This window comes from Phytophthora infestans, genomic scaffold (assembly GCF_000142945.1).
Source record: "Phytophthora infestans T30-4 supercont1.53 genomic scaffold, whole genome shotgun sequence".
Lineage (NCBI taxonomy): Eukaryota > Oomycota > Peronosporomycetes > Peronosporales > Peronosporaceae > Phytophthora > Phytophthora infestans.
This window is the reverse complement of record NW_003303706.1, coordinates 522,622-541,246: the sequence shown is the minus strand read 5'-3', so window position 1 is coordinate 541,246 and position 18,625 is coordinate 522,622. Positions and strand designations below refer to the sequence as shown.

Here is an 18,625-nt window from a genome sequence, read left to right as displayed (position 1 = left end):
CATATTGTCCTGCCTCGTTGCGCCGCTTTTGTCGTCGTATCTCCACCATCTTGATGCTCGAGTCGACTCGTGGTTCCTGACTCGCCATTATTCGTGCTTCTCGTTTTCGGCTTCCTGTCGCAAATGTTGTGTATACTGGAGCCGCCGTTGCTCCAGTAGCCGCGCCTGCCGTCGCGAAAGCTTTCCCAAATTCACCCGCACCTTCATGTTCAAGCTGCGCCTCGATGTCCTTTGCTGTAGCCTCTAGTAATGCCGTTGGGTAGTGGTAAGTAGCCAAAAATGACACGTGCGCTATAAATTGCTCCCGTGTCCCCCCGTCGTCTTCTCGCTCCACTAAGTAGTTATCGTAACCCGCTGACTCGACCACCCTCATCAGGCCCATCCATTGGTGTACGAGCTTCGAGGCTACATAAAGCATATGTTTTAATTAATTTTGAGTTTTATGCGTGTTGGTTAGCCTTGAAGCATTTATCATTATTACTTTATTGTAGTGTATTTAAAATCGCACTATTGAGGACGACTACACTATTGAGGACGACTGCACTATTGAGGACAATTGCACATAACTGAGCGACTGCACTTTTGAGGACGACTGCACAGTTGAGGACGACTGCACAGTTGAGAACGACTGCACTTTTGAGGACGACTGCACTTTTGAGGACGACTGCACAGTTGAGGACGACTGCACTTTTGAGGACGACCGCACAGTTAAGGACGACTGCACTATTGAGGACGACTGCACATAACTGAGCGACTGCACTATTGAGGCCGACTGCACATAACTGAGCGACTGCACTTTTGAGGACGACTGCACAGTTAAGGACAACTGCACAGTTGAGGACGACTGCACTTTTGAGGACGACCGCATAGTTAAGGACGACTGCACTATTGAGGACGACTGCACATAACTGAGCGACTGCACTTTTGAGGACGACTGCACAGTTAAGGACGACTGCACTTTTGAGGACGACTGCACAGTTAAGGACGAATGCACTATTGAGGACGACTGCACACAACTGAGCGACCGCACAGTTAAGGACGACAGCACAGTTAAGGACGACTGCACAGTTGAGGACGACTGCACTTTTGAGGACGACTGCACAGTTAAGGACGAATGCACTATTGAGGACGACTGCACACAACTGAGCGACTGCACTTTTGAGGACGACAGCACAGTTAAGGACGACTGCACAGTTGAGGACGACTGCACAGTTAAGGACGGCTGCAGTTGAGGACGACTGCACTATTGAGGACGACTGCACATAACTGAGCGACTGCACAGTTGAGGACGTCTGCACAGTTAAGGACGACTGCACTTTTGAGGACGACTGTACAGTTTGGGACGACTGCACTATTAAGGACGACTGCACACAACTGAGCGACTGCACCTTTGAGGACGACATCACAGTAAAGGACGACTGCACAGCTGAGGACGACTGCACTATTGAGGACGACTGCACTTTTGAGGACGATGTTTACGCTCGCTTACGTTTTCTAATCTCGGCAAGAATTTTGTTAACGGCTAGGTCACCATGAATGCAAAGTGCAAAGTCCGCCTCGAATTGGTCCTGGTCGCCGGCGTGCTTTTCTTGGACATATTCAGCAATGATCTTCATTCGAGAAAGACGTGATCGACGTAACTTGCGTTCATGTGGAAGCATGTCAACGCCAGCTCTGAGCTGGTGGCATGCCGCATTAGCATGCCAGTACTGGTTAGCATAGTCTCGCCACCCTTTAGCGTCTGGTAGCTCCGACACCAAGTTCGCAGAGTCATTTGCAATATGAGCCGATTCAGGTTCCACGATGCCGCCGCCTTCGTCATTTTCCGTTCGTTGAGCCGAGCTCTGACTCGAGCTAATAGATTTCAGCATATCGCGAAGTTCCGCTATAATTGCAGTTTTGATGTCTCCTACGATTGAGTCCAAAAGGGAGGGAGCAGACTCCTTTGGCACATCACCAGCCTCATCCAAAATAAAACTGTTGCTAGGTTGAGCGCAGCTGTAGTCGAAGTCGTGAAGGCTTGCCAGGGACCCATTGGTAGGTATAGTCGCATCAGGGGCCAACAAATCCCCAAGTTGGTTTTCCTCGCGATCTAGAACGTCGTCTAGTAGATATCGTGTTACGGTCTCAGCCTTTTCACTTGGCGCCCATCCTGCCCACCACTTCACCAGCTTCAAAGACCGACGGCTTTGTTCAGGAGCGAACATAAATCTGTACTGAGCTCCGCCTCGCCTAAAGCAATGTGATGTAAACCAGATGTCATCCCCAAGGAGATTCTTGCTGATTCCAGCTGCATTGGCGACAATGTTGATAATCTGAGTGAAGTTACTGTCCGACATTGGAGTGCCCCATTTAACGCCAACATTCCCAAATGTCCCATTAGGACTAGCGCTAGCGAGAGAGTTCTTCGGACGTTTAGCACCGCCGCGGGGAACCTTTGTCAGTGCTGGGAACGCGTAGTCACCACTGTCCCTCATGTGGTCTAACCGCGTACATGCATATTTAAACCATCTCTCCAGGTACGCCAAAGCCTCGGTGACTTGCTCATCCTTAGGGAGGTGATGCAAAGAGTATGTGCGACTTGCCAGTGGATCATGGTCCGTTTTTCGGTCGCGTATTGTGAAACATCCAAATTTGATCTCCTTGTCGTTCTTGCGCGACTTGCGCCGAGGTCCGAGCTGTATATCTCCTTTCTTCATGAGCAGCACCTCATTTATTCGACACATCCCGTAAAAGGCAAGCGAGCACACGGCAGAAAACCACAAGCGCATCGTCTCATTGAAGTCCGAATAAGTTTCAAGGAAAGTGATTACTCGCGTTAGCATTGCGAGCGACATAGGTGACGCGCGCTTAGGAGTTCTTTCACGCTTTTTTGCTTTACTACTGCCTGCGAGGATTGCGTAATTGCTGCGGATCGGGTGGGGTTTCCGCGTGGTACAATCGAGCCATCTGCTTGAGTTTCAATAACCCAGCGATCGTGCGGGTGTCCACCTGAAAGCATTTCCGGCTTCGCGTAATGCCAGCTAATCGCGGCCCGTAGCTTCTCAGCAGGCCACTGACTCTTGTTCGCCGTCGCGAGCTGATTAATGTACGCTGCTAGTACACCTGGGAGCTGAACAAATCGCTGTTTCATTGGGTCTGGGTATCCTTCAGTTATGCAAAAAGCGGTGAATCGACGAAAGCTGCCGGTATAGTCGACCCGCGTGCGAGACTCGAGTCGTTGATCGGCAAATTTGGCTGCAGCGATGGCCGCACCGTACAGGCGACTAGTTTCGGGCAGGTCCATTGCAGTCGCTTGCGCTCCGCGAAGGGAAAATATGAAATGAAACTTGCTATTTCTATGCGTGGCCCGTGCCTGACAAAGTATCTTCCTCAATTGTGCAGTCGTCCTCAACTGTGTGGTCGCCCGCAAAAGTGCAGTCGCGCGGAAACGTGAAGTCTTTCGCAAAGTACGAAACAGGCATTCGTGAAAACGGTGAATACATTTATGGATTATTTGGGTCGATGACTTATGGGGCTTTCCCATGGCTACACTGAGTTTGGTCTATGACTACAATGTTTTGACCAATCAGAGTGCGTCGCACAGCCAATTTGGTGCAGTGGGAGAAGTCATTTGATGTTTACCCAGAACAAGAGACCACAAATGTTTCTGAGCAGCTGTGAAGCCTGTTTGACGATAACGCACTTTAATTGTCCAAGCTAAATCGATTTTACATACAGTAGTCCCAAAAACTTCGTGGAACCAAATACGGTGATACTAACCCAGCTACTCGCCGAGCCAATGTTGACCGCCACTTTCGATCTCTTGATTCGCGATGTGACTACCCCGAAATCATTCGTGCGGTACACGCGAGCGCCATGACGAAGATCTTCAATCCGAACGGAATCATGAGATCGCATATTCGGGCTATCGATCTGGCAGTCATGCTGAGAAAGCGAGTCCTTCTTAATGTTGAGCAGCTCAGATGGGATACGGCAAGATTGACCTTGAAAGATTAGACAACTGATGCAGAAGCATAAGTTTCCTTAACTTATTCGCCATGTTTACATTCTCTTTCAATCATTGGCATTTGATTTACAACAGATCATAACGACACTCTGGAATTTGCCTAGCGATATTCTCCAAGATGCAGTGGTCCATCGTCATTCTACTCACTGCAATTGCACTAGTTGGAGCCATTGCGCAGTCCACGGGCCAAGTGGTGGGCATCCTTGTCGGTGCGGGGTGCAAATTCTCCAACTATTCAGCACTACCGAAAGCAACTACAACTGAACCTTCCTACCGTCTACAGCTAAATCCTGGACTTGGCAAGGGCATCTACGTGCTGCACTTCAAACAATTTAACCTCCCAGAAGCCGATATGCTGATTATCAGAGGCTCCGATGCCACTTCACCCCCTGTGGCAGCATTGTCGGGGAAAAACGCAACGGGCAAATTCTACTCCACGGGGATCGCTGGGTCCGGCGTCACGCTGGAGCTGATCAAAGCCTCAGCTCCAGAGAAAGCCAATTCGACTTCTTGCAGAGGCTTCACAGTCGATGAAGTGTTATTCTCTCCGAAGGAGCTAGTGGCGGAAGTTAAGCATCTACAAGGTGCAGTTAAAGTGCCTTTGATAAGCACGGCTAACGCGACAGACTCAAAAGACGACTTCAACAAGGAGAGTGTGTGTGGCACGGACGAGTCGGTCGAAGCTGCTTGTGCTCCTAGCTCGACAAACAGCGAGGAAGGAGCTGTTATGTTGCTTAAGTCTCAGCCGGTAGCACGCTTGTCAATTATAAAGGAGAACGGAATGGAGATCGCCTATTGTACGGGCTGGCTGATCGGTTGTGAGGGTCACATGATCACTAACCAACACTGTATCAGTACCGACCAAGACGCGCTAAACACTAAAGTGGAGTTTTTTGCGGAGTCCGAGAGCTGTGGCGGCAGTGAAACGTGTGATACGCGTGGAGGTTGTCCTGGATCTGCTGGAGTGACCGGTACTACGCTTGTAGCAGTGTCGGAGGATTTGGACTACGCACTTGTCCGTCTTGGAGTCAACATGACCTTAACGAACTTCTCCAAGCTGTACGAGAAGACGGGGTATCTGCGGTTCCGTGGCTCCGGGGCAGTCTTAAATGAGGACATCTACATCCCGCAGCACCCGTTGGGCTACGGCAAGCGTATTGCGTGGCTCTACAATGGCCAACCTGGTCGTGTCGAGTCGCTTACAGTCACAGAGTGCCGCGATGACGATGTGGGCTACTACGTCGACACTCAAGAAGGATCGTCTGGGTCGCCGATCATTGCAACGAGTGACAACAACGTGCTCGCGTTGCATCATTGTGGCGGGTGTTTGAATGGAGGTATTCCCGCTCAGTCGATCATTAAAGATCTGACCAGTAAGGGCGTCCTACCAAACTGTTCTATTGCTGTTGCAGGGGAGAGCAACACGACTAAAACGCTGTAAAACTCAGCGAAAAGCAGTAATCAATACGCAGTCAATGAAGGCGTCGGAAAGTATCGGTAAAAACAGCAAACAATACACTTCTTGACCCACGAAAAAATCTTTCGTTTTATTTATTTGAATTTTTAATGCTTTGACTGTTTAATTATTTTCTAAGCAATTCAACTTCTTACAGTCTGGCCTGGAGATCGTCGTGGTCCGTAGACGCTGCCAATTCGGCCCAATCGTCGAACTCGCGACGGTTCTCCTTGAGCACGTTGTCTCCGATCGCTACCGCGTCCTTACCCAGCAACATGCGACTTGGGATCGTCTTCCCGACACGACGACCAGTTTTCGTAAGCACTTCCACGATGACTTGAGCTCCTTTAGCCGCGTCACCAGGCTGCTTCTCCTCTTGGAGCTCCGAGTTCACGCGGTTGATACGGTCGTGCAGAGGCTGCGTGATCGGGAGGTAGTCGGGGATGGACTTCTTCATCGCCGAGAAACCTTTGCCTAGGATAGCGGTACGGAACGAACCCGGTTCAATGACCGTCACGTCGATACCGAACGGCTCCAGCTCAGCACGCAGAGCCAACGTGAGTCCGGCCAGAGCGAACTTAGTGGAGCCGTACACACCCATCGTCTTGATACCGACCCAGCCACTGGCTGAGCCGATGTTGGCTACCACTCCCGATCGCTTGGCGCGCATGTGAGGCAGCACGGCACGCAGCATACGCAGAACTCCAAAGACGTTCGTGTTGTACTGTTTGTACGCTTCTTCGTCCGAGCACTCCTCGATCGCGCCACCAAGCAGGAACGCCGCGTTGTTGACGAGGATGTCGATGGTGCCGTAGAAGCTCAGAGCCTTGTCGATCACCTTCTTGAGCTCAGCATCACTCGCCGTCACATCCAGTGCAAGCGCACGGGCTCCTAGGTCCACGAGGTCTTGAAGCTTGCTGGCATCTCTAGCCGTTGCGATGACGTGGTCTCCGCGCGCGAGTGCCGCGAGGACGATCTCCTTGCCGAAACCGGAAGAACAGGCAGTCACGAGCCACACCTTGCGCTCAGTCATGTTGAGAAAGCGAGGAATTCGTGCTCACCGAGAAAATACGAAATGAACCTGAGTCACTTACTCAGTCAGGTCCCGTGACCCGAATTTGGTGCTGGTTTCTGGTCTGCATTTGGATGGGTCCCGTGAACTCTGAAGCATTGCCGTGTCATACTGTACATTAGCTTTGAAGGACACATCACACAGCTTCAACGACGTCGACATTGCTTCACAACTCGACTGTTTATTAACTCTACTGTGGACGAATCTACGGCTTGCTGGCGTCCGCAAAGTCTGTCGAACCCGCCAGTTCTGCCCACTCATCCAGCTCGCGCTTGTTTTGCTTTAGTACGCACTGTCCAAGCTTCACGGCATCCTTGCCAAGAAGCAGTCTACTATTATAGGCAGTGTCTTGCCCTTACAACGTCCAGTCTTGGTTAGTGCTTCGACCATGAGCTGTGCAGCCTTGGCCGGGTCTCCCGGTTGCTTGCCACTGAAACTGGCAACGTGCGTTGTCAGCGGCTGCGTGAGTGGCGCAAAATCCTCAATGGTAGTCCTTGCAGGAATGAACCCCTTGCCCAAAATGGACGTGCGCCAGGCTCCACCACTGTCACTTCAATGCCTAGTGGAGCCACTTCTTCACGCAGAGCCAACGTGATACCAGCGATGGCGAACTTGGTCGAGCCGTAGAGACCGATACCTGGGATCCCCTTCCAGCCACCGGCCGAGCCTACGTTTGCTACAACACCCGATCGTTTCTCGCGCATATGCGGCAGTACAGCACGCAGGACGCGCAGCATGCCGAATACGTTAGTGTTGTACTCTCTTGCTCACTGCAATACAAAAATCAAGATATCAGGAGTCAGATCAAGTCAGAATCGGTCACTGAAAATTGCCCCTTTAAAAAGTAGGTACATGTATCACACGAAGAGCTCACCTGCACTCTTCGATGGCGCCTTCCAGCAGATACGCCGCGTTATTCACGAGGACGTCAATAGTTCCATACACGTCCAGCGCGTGGGTCACCACGGCGCTCAGCTCGTCTTGACTGGCGGTCACATCCAGCGCCAACGTCCAGGCGCCTTTCTTCTCGAGATCAGCCAGTCGCTCGGGGTTGCGAGCCGTGGCGATCACGCAGTCTCCATGCGCCAATGCGGCCACCACCACCTCACGCCCCAAGCCAGAGGCACAGCCCGTGACAAGCCACACTTTTGCACCGGGAGGAACGGGAACCATCGGGAGAGGTATCCAAAAGGGGCGGGTCAAATGGCGAATGACCACGACATCGGCGCGTTAAAGCGATATATCCAGCGACGTGCAGCGGTCACGGACTGCTTGGTCTTCAGCATCAAGTGCTGTGTCCTTTATCAAGGCGGTAAGACAGTTTTTGGCCAATCGCGGGGGTGGAACAGATCCGCGACGCGCAATCCTCATGACGCCCACACGAGCGGCAATCGCTTGCTGACGCACACACGGAGCTGTACCAAGGGCGGGAGACGCAGCAGGGCTAGAAGGTGTCTCAAACGGACCTCAAACTCTCTCAATTTTGCCTGAATGGACCTCAAAAACTACGGTACGGTGACGGTTGTGGCCGTGTTGAACGCAGCCCGGTGTAGTAGCTGCCACAGACGCTCAAGGTACTGCTGGAGAAGGCGTCGACGCCTGCTTGTTGCAGCTGCTTCTCTCCTTCCATGAATATCATAGTCGATGTGGCAGTGCATCGTCCACACGCCCGGGTTGTCCGCCTCCAGTCGTAGTACGACGTAGCCAACTCCCGTGCACGCGTCGGTGTCGCCAACCGGACAGACCGGGACAGTGTACACGTCGCGGAACATGGCGCCGGAAAGCTTCAATGGACGTAAAGTATTACTCTGCACGTCAGCTAACGTGGCGTGGCGGCTGCCTACCACCCAGGGTGAGTGGCCGTGCAAATGGAACGGGTGCTGCTCGTTCTGTTCATTAACCAGAACGATCTCGACGTGGTCGCCGTAGAAAATCTCGCGTGGGATGCTCGTGACGGGCAGCTCTGCCGTGGTCATACCAACGCCAACGGTCTGGCAATAGTATACTGCGAGGAGGACGACGTATCGGAGCCCACTACGCAGCGCTGGAACGAGACGTCGACGGTCGGCGAGTTGGTCATCGAGTTCCTCTTCCCTGCGGTCAGGTCGCAGTCGACGGGAGCAGCTTCAACCAGTTCTTCATACCGGACTTCGCGCCTCTACTCACTGTCGCTGATGGAGCCATCGCTGGCATTAGCACCAGTTGCTGCCGTCCAGGGCAGACCATTGAGTCCCGTGGCTCTTATCCAGAAGGAGCCGATCGGCGTGTCTGTGGCGTTCTTGGCCTCCACAAGGAGATCGTACCGCTGTCCGATGTTGATAGTGATATTGGTGATGAGCTCCGACGGCTCCAGAGATTCTCCGTCCACTGCGATGACGCGCAATAGATGCCCGTCGATGCTGAACTCAAACGGAGCCAGGGCGCTCATGGACATGACACGGAGCAGATGCTTTTTCCCCGTCTTGAAGCGAAAACGAGTGAGTCGCTGGTCTTCGGAGCACTTCGTGAAGCTGTACGTGGCTGCAGCCGTGCAGTTGTAGCGTCCGCGGTTGTTGATCAAGATGAAGTCCCACATAGGCGGTACACCCGGATCTCCGTGATATATGTCCGCCACGTTGTACTCGGCGTCAATGTCCTTCTCCTACGGTTGGAGCTGGTCGTCACGAGGGTGGACCACAAGCGGCCCACGAAGACCGTACGGGTACTGGGTATTGTGCTGGCTGTGCCACCAAAAACTACCGGCCTTATCCGGTTCGAAATGGTACACGGCGGTGGCGTTAGGAGGGATGTAGCACTGCGTGATGCCAGCGAGTCCGTCCATCTCTTGAGTGCTGAGTTGCTTGAGTCCATGCCAGTGTAGACACGTGGGTTCGTCCAGTTAGTTTGTGACTGTCACTTGGACCTGCTGACCCAGCGTGACCTCGATCAATGCTTCATTAGCCGGTCGCTCGTTGCTGCTGAACGAGGTAAGCGCGACGCCGTCGAAGGCTGAAGCGATGTACGTGACACGGAAGTCATAGTACACTACAGCCTCCTCCGCGTCGACAGTGCGATGATTGACGAGGCTGTAGAGCGTCAAGAGCGTCAGAAGTCCCGTGGCTGGCGTCGTAGGCGTTGAGCAGGTGAATTAGAGAGTGAGAGCTCTGACGCTGGAGACTCCAGTTGAAGTGGTAGAAGATATGAATGGCGGAGCAGTATTCGACATAGAAAAGGAGCGGCGGAGGTTGCCGTGCTTGCCTCCAGACTGACGTCCCTGGCTCTTGTTAAGGCAACCAACGCGTATCTTTAAGTCAGTGTAGCCACCCGATAGTTGAAGCTTAGTGGCGGTATCCTCAATCGGTCGGTCACCAGCGTTGCGGCAGATCCTCACGGCACTGAAACGACGTCTGAAACGTCACAGTGCAGATTCGTTCGTGGTAAACCTACGAGTGGAGTAATCAGTATCTGCTGGTCGAGATGACGCGACTTTGTTGAAGGCAACGCTTTATGTACGCTTCGAAAATGTGCCTGGACAATAACACGGACAGCATGATATTGTGTTAGACTGAACGGCTTATAGCCCCTCAGCTAGGACGGACAGCAGCGTCTTTGGTGGATGGATTCTCCCTTAGTCGCCAATGCTCCAGCGATGCCAGGTATGATACGGCGACGCCAGATGTGCGTTGACTGGTTCGATTTTTTCTTACCGTCATCTAGTCGATTAGACGGCTCTTCAGTGCTGACAACTTCAAGGATCAAGTATCTTACGGACAGCAAAAATGATCTCACATCAACATACAAGAGACGATTGTGTGTCTCTCTCATGAAGCTACCGCATCCAAAACATCGACGACCATCCTTTGCGCTAGATAGACGCAACCTTGCTGCTCGACCGACTCGGCATTGGCACTGTCCGCTCATTTCGGAATTCGCTTCCTCCTGCTCACACGCCACTCTCGGTACTCCATCTGCCGTGTCCAACCTTCGACGCCGACTTCGATGGGTCTTCTCTCCACTCTGGGTCTTTTGCTGCTCGGCGCTGCTCAAGCTTCGGCCCGTGTCGTCCGCTATGACTGGAACATCACGACGCTCAACACCACCATCTTCGACGGCGTCCGGGGCAATCTGGGCTACGGTATTAACAACGAGCCGTGCGACGAGCACCCGATCGAAGTCTCGTTCGGCGATGAGGTCGAGGTGCACGTGACCAACAAGCTCACGGAGCAGACGTGCATCCACTGGCACGGGCTGAAACAGCTCGGTACGCAAGAGATGGACGGCGTCTCCGGCATCACGCAGTGCCAGATCCAGCCGAACGTGACGGCTATCTACCGGTTCAAGCCCGATAAGTGCGGCACCTTCTGGTTCCATGGCCACGAGGAGGTGCAGTACGCCTACGGACTCCGTGGACCACTCATCGTGCACTGTCCTCCTAAACTACAGCAGAGCTGGGAGAAGGACGTCTACAAGGAGTACACGATCCTACTGGCCGACTGGTACCACGACCTGCCGGTCGGTGCTCCTATCTGGGACACTGTGCTGATCAACAACATCGGACGCTACAATTGCACCGTTGCGGAGGCTGCGGGTTTCGAGTGCGGTCCCGGTCGTCCGTTGCCCCGGTTCCAGTTCGTACCGGGCAAGAAATATCTGCTCCGTCTGATCAACACGTCGGCGATGGCCGCGTTCAAAGTCAGTATTGACGGTCACACGTTCCAGGTCGTAGCGAGCGACACTGACTACCTCAAGCCGTCGACGCCCGTCAACTCGGTGACGATCAACGTGGCTCAACGCTATGACATTCTAGTACAGGCCAAGTCATCGCCTTCGCAAGGTCAGGGTCAAAGTCAGAGCCAGAAGCAAGGCCAGAGCGGCGGTAAACAAGGACAGAGCGGCGGCAAGAATACGGCGCTCGGCTCGTTCTGGCTACGTGTGCACTCACCCTTTGGCATCCCCTGGACAGCTCGCGAAGCCGACCAAGTCCCGGACGGATTCAACCCGGACGCGCTTGCTATCATTGACTACGAGACCGGAGCAACAAAAGACCCGACGACGTCCGCGTGGGCGACGGAGGTGACGATCGGTGAATTCAACTTTAACCCGGCGGTCCCGGTAGTGCTCCCCAAGACACCTGATCAACGTATCGTCGCTGAGTTCACCCTTGGGGTTCTTGCTCCGAATCCGACGGCGTTCCTCGGCTACATGGCTCTCGATGGTGGTGACTTCAGCTCACTGGTGATCCCTGACAGTCCGCCGCTCTTCACTATCGCCCAAGGTGCTAAGACCGAAGATCTACCGACCACCGCTAACGCTATCAAACTCAAGCACAACGACCATGTTGAAGTGGTTGTAGTCAACGAGACGCCCGACCAGCACCCGTTCCACCTGCACGCCCACTCTCCGTGGATTGTTGGAAGCGGCCACGCCTCGCGCGACAACATTTTGGCAGGTAATTTGCCGGCCTTGCGACTCAACGGACCCATGCAGCACGACGTCTTCACGGTGCCCGAGTGCATCGCCGACGCTGACGGCGCATGCACTGCTGACCTCGGCTACGTCGTCTTCCGCTTGAATGCCGACAACCCGGGCGTGTGGCTCATGCACTGCCACATTGACTGGCACTTTGTGCTTGGCTTGGGCATGTTGTTCGTGGAAGCAGAGGACGCTCTTCACGACGAAGGACTGGACGCCTTCTCCCCCAACATGCTGCTGAGTGTGTGCAAGGGAAACTTCACCCTGTAAGGGTAGACTGCTTCAAGAGGAGCTTGTTGACGAGTGAGTACTTTAAATTCTATGTGGGGGAGACGTCGAGTGAGGTAGTGGTCTCCTATTCTTCGTAAGCTTAAGCTGCAACAGCAAAGTGACGGATTCATTTTTTTTCTCTGTTGAAGTTGCCGAATTGCACATGTAAATTCCGACCAAATTTGCTCATTGCCGCAATGGTGACCGTTGGTCATACTTAAGTGGTTTCTTCTCATTAGCCAAGTCAAAAGAATAACTTTTTTATTTGAGCTGGGCACGAATATTTAGGTAGAACGCACAATTAAAATGAGCCTACTTCTTGTTATCATTACATGTATTGTGAAAAAAATATGATATCTATGACAGCTCGGTCTCAGAAGCAGTGGCAGGTCCCAAGACGCATTCGGCCACTTATTATCCCCGTGCGGGACTACAAAGGCGCTGGGACATCTGTATGCTCGTTGATCTGTCCCTTGCAGCGCCACATTGCGCCCGCTTCAACGAAGACGCGCGAATCGCGGGCGCGATACAGCGCTTCCGGTCGCGATAGGCGTCCGGCAAGACAGCAACTTCCGCCGACCGCTTAAGAATACACTGGACGGTAGTGCGCTTTACTGCTTGGGGGGGGGGGTCTCAAAGCGCTCCGTTGCCCAACGAGCAAGTTCGGAGTGAGAGCATGCAGGAGCTGACTTGTGCTTCTCGCACAAAGACAGCTTTTGTGGGATTGTAGGAGGAAGGGCGATGTCCCATTGTCTTTGGCGGTAAAAATCAAAGTGTGTGTATGAAGACGTCCGATCCAAAATTTAAAAACAGATCGATGCGGCAGGAGTTGAGGTTAATTGCTAGGGTGGTGATGGGCAAAGGTAATTGCGCATCCGATTCGCGTAATCATAAAATCTGGCAGGGTATCGGTGCCGAATTGGAGGTGCACGACTGTATAAATTAGTGATACTGGCGAATAAATGTACTCTGTCATGTATTTAGATACTACTCTTGTCAAAGTCCCATTAAAATTTACCCTTTTTCATGCCTAAAAATTACCGTTCCACCATGCTCTATTCGTAATATACAACAGTCGTTACAAGCATTGGCACGTAAAGCAGAAAGCTGTGCATTCGGTTTGTTTTCTCGTGTCTTCAAGCGACGAGTCAGACGGTGGTACGCCGACTAGTAGAAGCAAGTTGCGGCGCCGTAAATGCCTCAAAACTGCAACAGGTGCGAGTCAACTGCGATATTGAACGTGTATTTGCCTAGTTAGATGCTACCCTCGCATGGATCTTAACTCGTCGCCACCCGCACCTGTAGGGTATTAATATCATGTGTGCGCTCTGCAGCGAATATTTGCTAAGCAGTCTATCTATACGAGTGTTACGTTGAAGTTTTATATTCGTCCAAAGACACTTTTACCTAATAACATAAACCCAAACTCAGCTAATAACGCAGCTGACTCGGTGTGTCCTGGACTTCCTCCGTCCAAAACTCGGTGAAATAGTCTTGTGTTTCCCCACTGGATCGTCCTCCTGCTCAGCTATGATCATCGTCTCACGCACAGACCATCCGTTCGTCCGTCCCGTGGCGATGGAAAAGCTCGACATATTGCTCGCACGCTCAATCGTCGACATGCCGCCATCAGTCGCTTGACTGCTTCGCTCGTCGGTATCGTCACCAGGACTTTGGCCACGCAGACCAAGCATAATGTCGATCATACTGGGGCCGATCTGGTCGGAACGGAGCGTCACGCGGCCGTGAGTCTCTAGCTCCAGCGTGCGTAGCTGTAACGTATTAACTTCCCTGTTACCAACGTCATAAGTTATGACATAGTCCAAATTGTACGTCGTAACTTACGACATAGTGTTTTCTTCATATTGGAGTTGGCTCGGAAACGGCGACCTGATACTGAAATCAAATCAAATTTGGGGCCGATCGGATATAAGGCTGGAGAGGTTTTTGCTGCACACACAAAGACAGTACGAGGAAAAGGGTTCAAGTGGACCTTTCCAACTGTCATCATTTGATGAGTGGCCAGAAGTCTTCGGGCACTCTCAGCCATTCCAGATTTTGCCGGCTGAGACGTAATCAAAATGCCGGTCTCTGTGAGCGCAAGGACCAAAGCTGAGGCTCAAGCGTCGGTGTCAGCGCCCGCCCTGGATCCGCGCCTGGTAGACTTCGGCCACCTGTGGCGCCAGCTCAAGGCCGCGGGGTGGCGGTCGAAGCCTCCCACCGGACTGTCAAACGATTGGGCGTACGTCAGGCCGTCCAGCGAGGTTCCTGCAGAAGGCGAGATTGTGCTCTACGGTATGTTGTGCTATTGCAGTATTACTATGCGTCATTTCTAACTTGGTTTGTGGTAGGTGAGAGAGCGGTGGTGGAGCACGCGATCACAACCGGACTGATTCAGGATGAAGAGGACAACAGCAGTGGCGAGGAGAGTGGAGATAACGGTGAGGGCAAGAGCGGTGGGGGCGGTGAAGCTGAGAGCGGTGGCGGCGGTGAAGCTGGGAGCGGTGGGGGCGACAGCGGTGATGGAGATATGGTGCGAGCGTCGCAGATTGATTGCAATGTGGCTCTCTCGGCCAACACAGTCGACGCGCTGTTCGAAAGTGACAGCGAGGACGATGGCACACCTGCGTTGTCGCAGAACGCGGTTGGGAGAGCTTTTGGGCTATCCCCGCTACGTGCTGACGCGGTGCATGACTCAGACCAGAGTGTCGTGATCGGAGCTTTCCAGCGGCTGCTCTCGGAGACGGAGCCCGACCTAGACTCTGAGGACGACACGGTGGAGGAGCCGAGAGACGCCAGCGAGGGTGACGACGCTGGAGGACCAGTTGTACCACGCGATCCAGCTGATGTAAACTTGATGAAGGCTGGAGATCTTAGAGAGGAGTACGAGAGTCTGAGTTCAGGCTCCGACTACGGCCAGTTTTCTGACGACGACGACGTGGAGCCTGTCCGTCCTGATCCAGACGAGGACGAGGTATCGGACGACGAGGAGTCGCCCTACATGGATGCCGCTTTCATTGAGGCCCTGGGTGGCACCTTGTCCATCGAGCAGATGGACCAGGAAGCGCTGCGAAACTTTGCCTAAAGCGCGCCTTCGACAGTTTTTGCGGACGATGTGTCCTGCTTTCGCGGATTGGTGCAGGAGACCGCCCATCCAACACCAGAACTTTGCTCGAAGAAAGAATCACCTCTTGAATTGATGTTTTATTTCCTACCGAAGCGCCTGTGGATGCGGATCACCAAAGAGACGAACCGGATGAAAAGGCAGACGGTGGACCATCGAGCGCGTTATGAACGATCGCGGACGTCTAGAACGGAGAACATGCGTACACTTCGTGAACTTCGACGCCGTATTCGTCGGGAGAGCGACTACTCACCGCGCGAGATCTTGTGCGTTATTGGGCTTCTCGTGGCTCATATGTTGAGCCCCACCCGACGCTTTTCGCAGCACTGGGCAATGACCGACGATGGTGCTTTAAGTGCAGGTGCGTTCGGCAAGTACATGAGCCGGAACCGCTGCACGTCGATCCTGCGCGATCTACACTTCGCGAACAATGACAGCCCGAACCGTCAAGACAAGCTGTGGAAGATCCGTGACGTTGTTGATGTACTGCAGGAACGGTTCCTGAGCGCGTGGAAGCCGCCGAATATCATCTCGTTTGACGAAGGTGTCTTGCCGGCGACATCCAGACGCAACACGACCAGGATGTTCATGCCAGACAAGCCTCACCGCTACGGGACCAAGATGTTTATGACATGCGACTCGTTGACTGCGTACTGCCACCGGTAAGCGACGAATGTTTTTTTGTATGATTTGCTAGGTCGTAAGTTATGACTTGATGATTTTGACCGTGCTCTCAATGTCGTATCTTTCAGGTTTGAGATCTATGTCGGAAAACGCCAAGCCAGCGAGTCTGCTGCGCAGGCATATGACCGTAAGACGGGCGCTGCGGCAGTCATCCGCAACCTGAGCACTGTTCTAGCTGGGCATCGTGGCTTCCGGGTTGTGGTCATCGACCGCTTCTATTCGTCCGTAGCCCTCGCCATCCAGCTTCTCTCTATGTCAATCTACGTGATCGGTACGATCATGACGAACCGCCTGGGCTTCAACCGCGACATCGTAGCGGAGCATAAGACGCGACCAAGGCGCATCGAGCGTGGATCCTTCAAGTTCGCAAGATCGACGGCAGTGCCGACCATGGTTTCGTGCCTCTGGTGGGACCGGAAGCCGGTCCACTACCTCGCGACAGGTGTGTCCATGGCAGAGGACAGGATCCAGCGGAACCTGAAGGGGCTCGGGACTTCGATGTTCAAGTGCCCGAAGTTGGTGACGGATTACCAGCGCTGGATGGGAGGAGTCGACGTGCATGACCAGCTCCGCCTCCAGTCCTCCTCCATCCAGCTCTTCTTCAGGTTCCGGAAGTATTATAAGAGTCTTTTCCTCGGACTACTGGACCTGGCGCTCGTCAACGCGTACCTCACGCATAAAGAGGCCAGTCGGCTCGCCGGCGAGACGCCCATGAAGCGATACGAGTGGTTGAGCATGCTGCACAAGCAGCTGCTACAGCTCAAGGACGAAGACTTCATGGCAGCCCCCACTCCGTCGCCAGCAGCACGCAAGCGACGGCGCCCTGCATTCTCCGGGCACACGCTCGTGCAGTTCAACGACTGGGTGACTGTGAGGGGCGGCATCCAGAAGAGGCGTCAGCGGTCGTGCAAGGTGTGCTCGCTGTATCGAGGCGAGCTCAAAAAGTCGTTCCAGACGACCTACTACTGCCCGGACTGCTCCAACGGCGACGCCAAGTTCTACCTGTGTGGCAAGGCGCGCAGAGGTGGCGACAAGACTTGCTTCCAAGTGTGGCACGAGGACTTCGCGTGCGGTGACAGGATCCCAGCACACCTTGGCAAGCGAGTCGTGCTGCGCCGCGCTCCCAAAACCGTCGGCGTCCGCAAGAAGACTCGTCGTGAGATTCTCCGCGAAGACAATGAGGGTGCTGACGAGGAGGCCGAACCGTGAATGCGAAGGAACGCCAGACGATGAGGACAACTAATCCCAGCTGGAGGCCCTCCATAGTTATCCCCCCTGACGATGAGTGTGTTCATTGCTTCATAAATGTGACGTCCTTTACCATATGCTCTGTGTCTGTTCCTCTTTTAGCATGTCAGTCATCGAAAAGCCCTGCTCTATGTGTGCATTCGCTTGCGTCTTCCCGTTTTAATTTTTATGTTCACTCTTACAAAGTCGTAAGTGTCGGTGTCCGTGTCGTTTGGGTCATCCTTACGTCGTATGATATACGACGTAGCGTGTCAAAACCTTTGAGAACGTATACCTCCCATCGTTTTGGATAGGCAAGTGGAAGATACAGCACCATACAAACGCGCTGGTAAAAGCTACGCCGTAAGTTATGACGTAAAATTAGTGGTTCACGGGCTCATTTTGCGGTAACAGAGGGGTTAAACAATAGTCAGAATGTTAACAAAAAGATGTTTAAAACATCTTATGATCACCTTTTCGACGTAAGTTTTGCGTGGAGCACTGGCCGGTCTTTTCTGTAGTACATGGCGATACGCGTGCTCGAGACTCCACTGCTCGACTACCATGAGGTAGGCGATACACACCACTGCACTCTCGTTATTACCGTGAGTGCAGAAGACAAAGACCGTCTTATTGTCCGAGCGAGCGATCTGGATGAGTTTGTTAGCGTGCGTTATGTTGCTCTTGAACTCGTCGTAGGAGAAATCGTCGTCCAGTTCGATGCTTCCCGTTTCGATCGTCGGGTTTACCGTCAACTCCGGGTGTTCCGAGCGCTTCCGAGGGTTCTCAGCGTTAATAAGACACGTAACTTGCAGATTTTTGAGAAGTTGCTCGTCCATTGCATGTTTCACGGACCTTATGAGCATGTAGCTCTCTACGATGCCAGGAACGTCGAGTCTGTGTCAACACAGTCGCAATATCAGCTACCAATTCGCTTCCTACATCCTCAAACCCTTGCAGTCGACCTACCTGTCAGCGTCGCATACTGGAGTCTCGGGTGCATTGCGATCAACGTCAATTGTCGTCATGGTTCCTCTACTTTACACTCTCTGGAGTGCGCAGGACGTCGCTGATTCACAACTGAGCCGTTGCATGGGTTTGCGGCCGGTCTTTAGCGCTGTGGACAAAGGCACGTGCGAGTCTCGATTTGCCCCGTGACGCCAGGAAGTCAAGTCCACCCTTGATTTCCAGGTCAGCTCAACTATCGCCCCGAGACTGCGGCGGATGCAGATGGGGGCACTCGACCCGCGTGGGTGACGCCAACCGGCCGATCCCCATACATCAAAGGGTCCAGCTGGTGATTTGTATCACACAAAACAAAATATGCTAGCG

The 18,625-nt window shown here is 53.2% G+C and overlaps 8 protein-coding genes across 8 annotated transcripts; 2 read left to right on the top strand and 6 right to left on the bottom strand.

Moving 5' to 3' along the window:
* Nucleotides 1–2,550: 2,550 nt before the first annotated feature.
* PITG_17307 (uncharacterized protein) lies at nucleotides 2,551–3,286 on the bottom strand (the record flags this gene model as incomplete). The annotated part of the gene is made up of 4 exons (XM_002896769.1): nucleotides 2,551–2,580; nucleotides 2,709–2,880; nucleotides 2,969–3,007; nucleotides 3,057–3,286. 4 exons carry the CDS (start codon nucleotides 3,284–3,286, stop codon nucleotides 2,551–2,553), a joined length of 471 nt encoding a protein of 156 aa, XP_002896815.1.
* An 841-nt stretch (nucleotides 3,287–4,127) lies between these two features.
* Nucleotides 4,128–5,450, top strand: PITG_17306 (uncharacterized protein; the record flags this gene model as incomplete). Its single annotated transcript, XM_002896768.1, has 1 exon — nucleotides 4,128–5,450. The coding sequence occupies one exon, from the start codon at nucleotides 4,128–4,130 to the stop codon at nucleotides 5,448–5,450; it is 1,323 nt and encodes a 440-aa protein (XP_002896814.1).
* Nucleotides 5,451–5,616: 166 nt separating this feature from the next.
* PITG_17305 (uncharacterized protein) lies at nucleotides 5,617–6,498 on the bottom strand (the record flags this gene model as incomplete). Its single annotated transcript, XM_002896767.1, has 1 exon — nucleotides 5,617–6,498. One exon carries the CDS (start codon nucleotides 6,496–6,498, stop codon nucleotides 5,617–5,619), a length of 882 nt encoding a protein of 293 aa, XP_002896813.1.
* A 232-nt stretch (nucleotides 6,499–6,730) lies between these two features.
* PITG_17304 (uncharacterized protein) lies at nucleotides 6,731–7,710 on the bottom strand (the record flags this gene model as incomplete). The annotated part of the gene is made up of 2 exons (XM_002896766.1): nucleotides 6,731–7,299; nucleotides 7,412–7,710. 2 exons carry the CDS (start codon nucleotides 7,708–7,710, stop codon nucleotides 6,990–6,992), a joined length of 609 nt encoding a protein of 202 aa, XP_002896812.1.
* A 332-nt stretch (nucleotides 7,711–8,042) lies between these two features.
* PITG_17303 (multicopper oxidase, putative) lies at nucleotides 8,043–9,358 on the bottom strand (the record flags this gene model as incomplete). The annotated part of the gene is made up of 3 exons (XM_002896765.1): nucleotides 8,043–8,626; nucleotides 8,704–9,178; nucleotides 9,212–9,358. The coding sequence occupies 3 exons, from the start codon at nucleotides 9,356–9,358 to the stop codon at nucleotides 8,043–8,045; spliced, it is 1,206 nt and encodes a 401-aa protein (XP_002896811.1).
* A 1,102-nt stretch (nucleotides 9,359–10,460) lies between these two features.
* PITG_17302 (multicopper oxidase, putative) lies at nucleotides 10,461–12,274 on the top strand (the record flags this gene model as incomplete). The annotated part of the gene is made up of 1 exon (XM_002896764.1): nucleotides 10,461–12,274. The coding sequence occupies one exon, from the start codon at nucleotides 10,516–10,518 to the stop codon at nucleotides 12,256–12,258; it is 1,743 nt and encodes a 580-aa protein (XP_002896810.1).
* Nucleotides 12,275–13,685: 1,411 nt separating this feature from the next.
* On the bottom strand, nucleotides 13,686–14,065 carry PITG_17301 (uncharacterized protein; the record flags this gene model as incomplete). Its single annotated transcript, XM_002896763.1, has 2 exons — nucleotides 13,686–14,030; nucleotides 14,057–14,065. 2 exons carry the CDS (start codon nucleotides 14,063–14,065, stop codon nucleotides 13,686–13,688), a joined length of 354 nt encoding a protein of 117 aa, XP_002896809.1.
* Nucleotides 14,066–17,762: 3,697 nt separating this feature from the next.
* Nucleotides 17,763–18,321, bottom strand: PITG_17300 (uncharacterized protein; the record flags this gene model as incomplete). The annotated part of the gene is made up of 3 exons (XM_002896762.1): nucleotides 17,763–17,766; nucleotides 17,828–18,190; nucleotides 18,263–18,321. 3 exons carry the CDS (start codon nucleotides 18,319–18,321, stop codon nucleotides 17,763–17,765), a joined length of 426 nt encoding a protein of 141 aa, XP_002896808.1.
* Nucleotides 18,322–18,625: the final 304 nt, after the last annotated feature.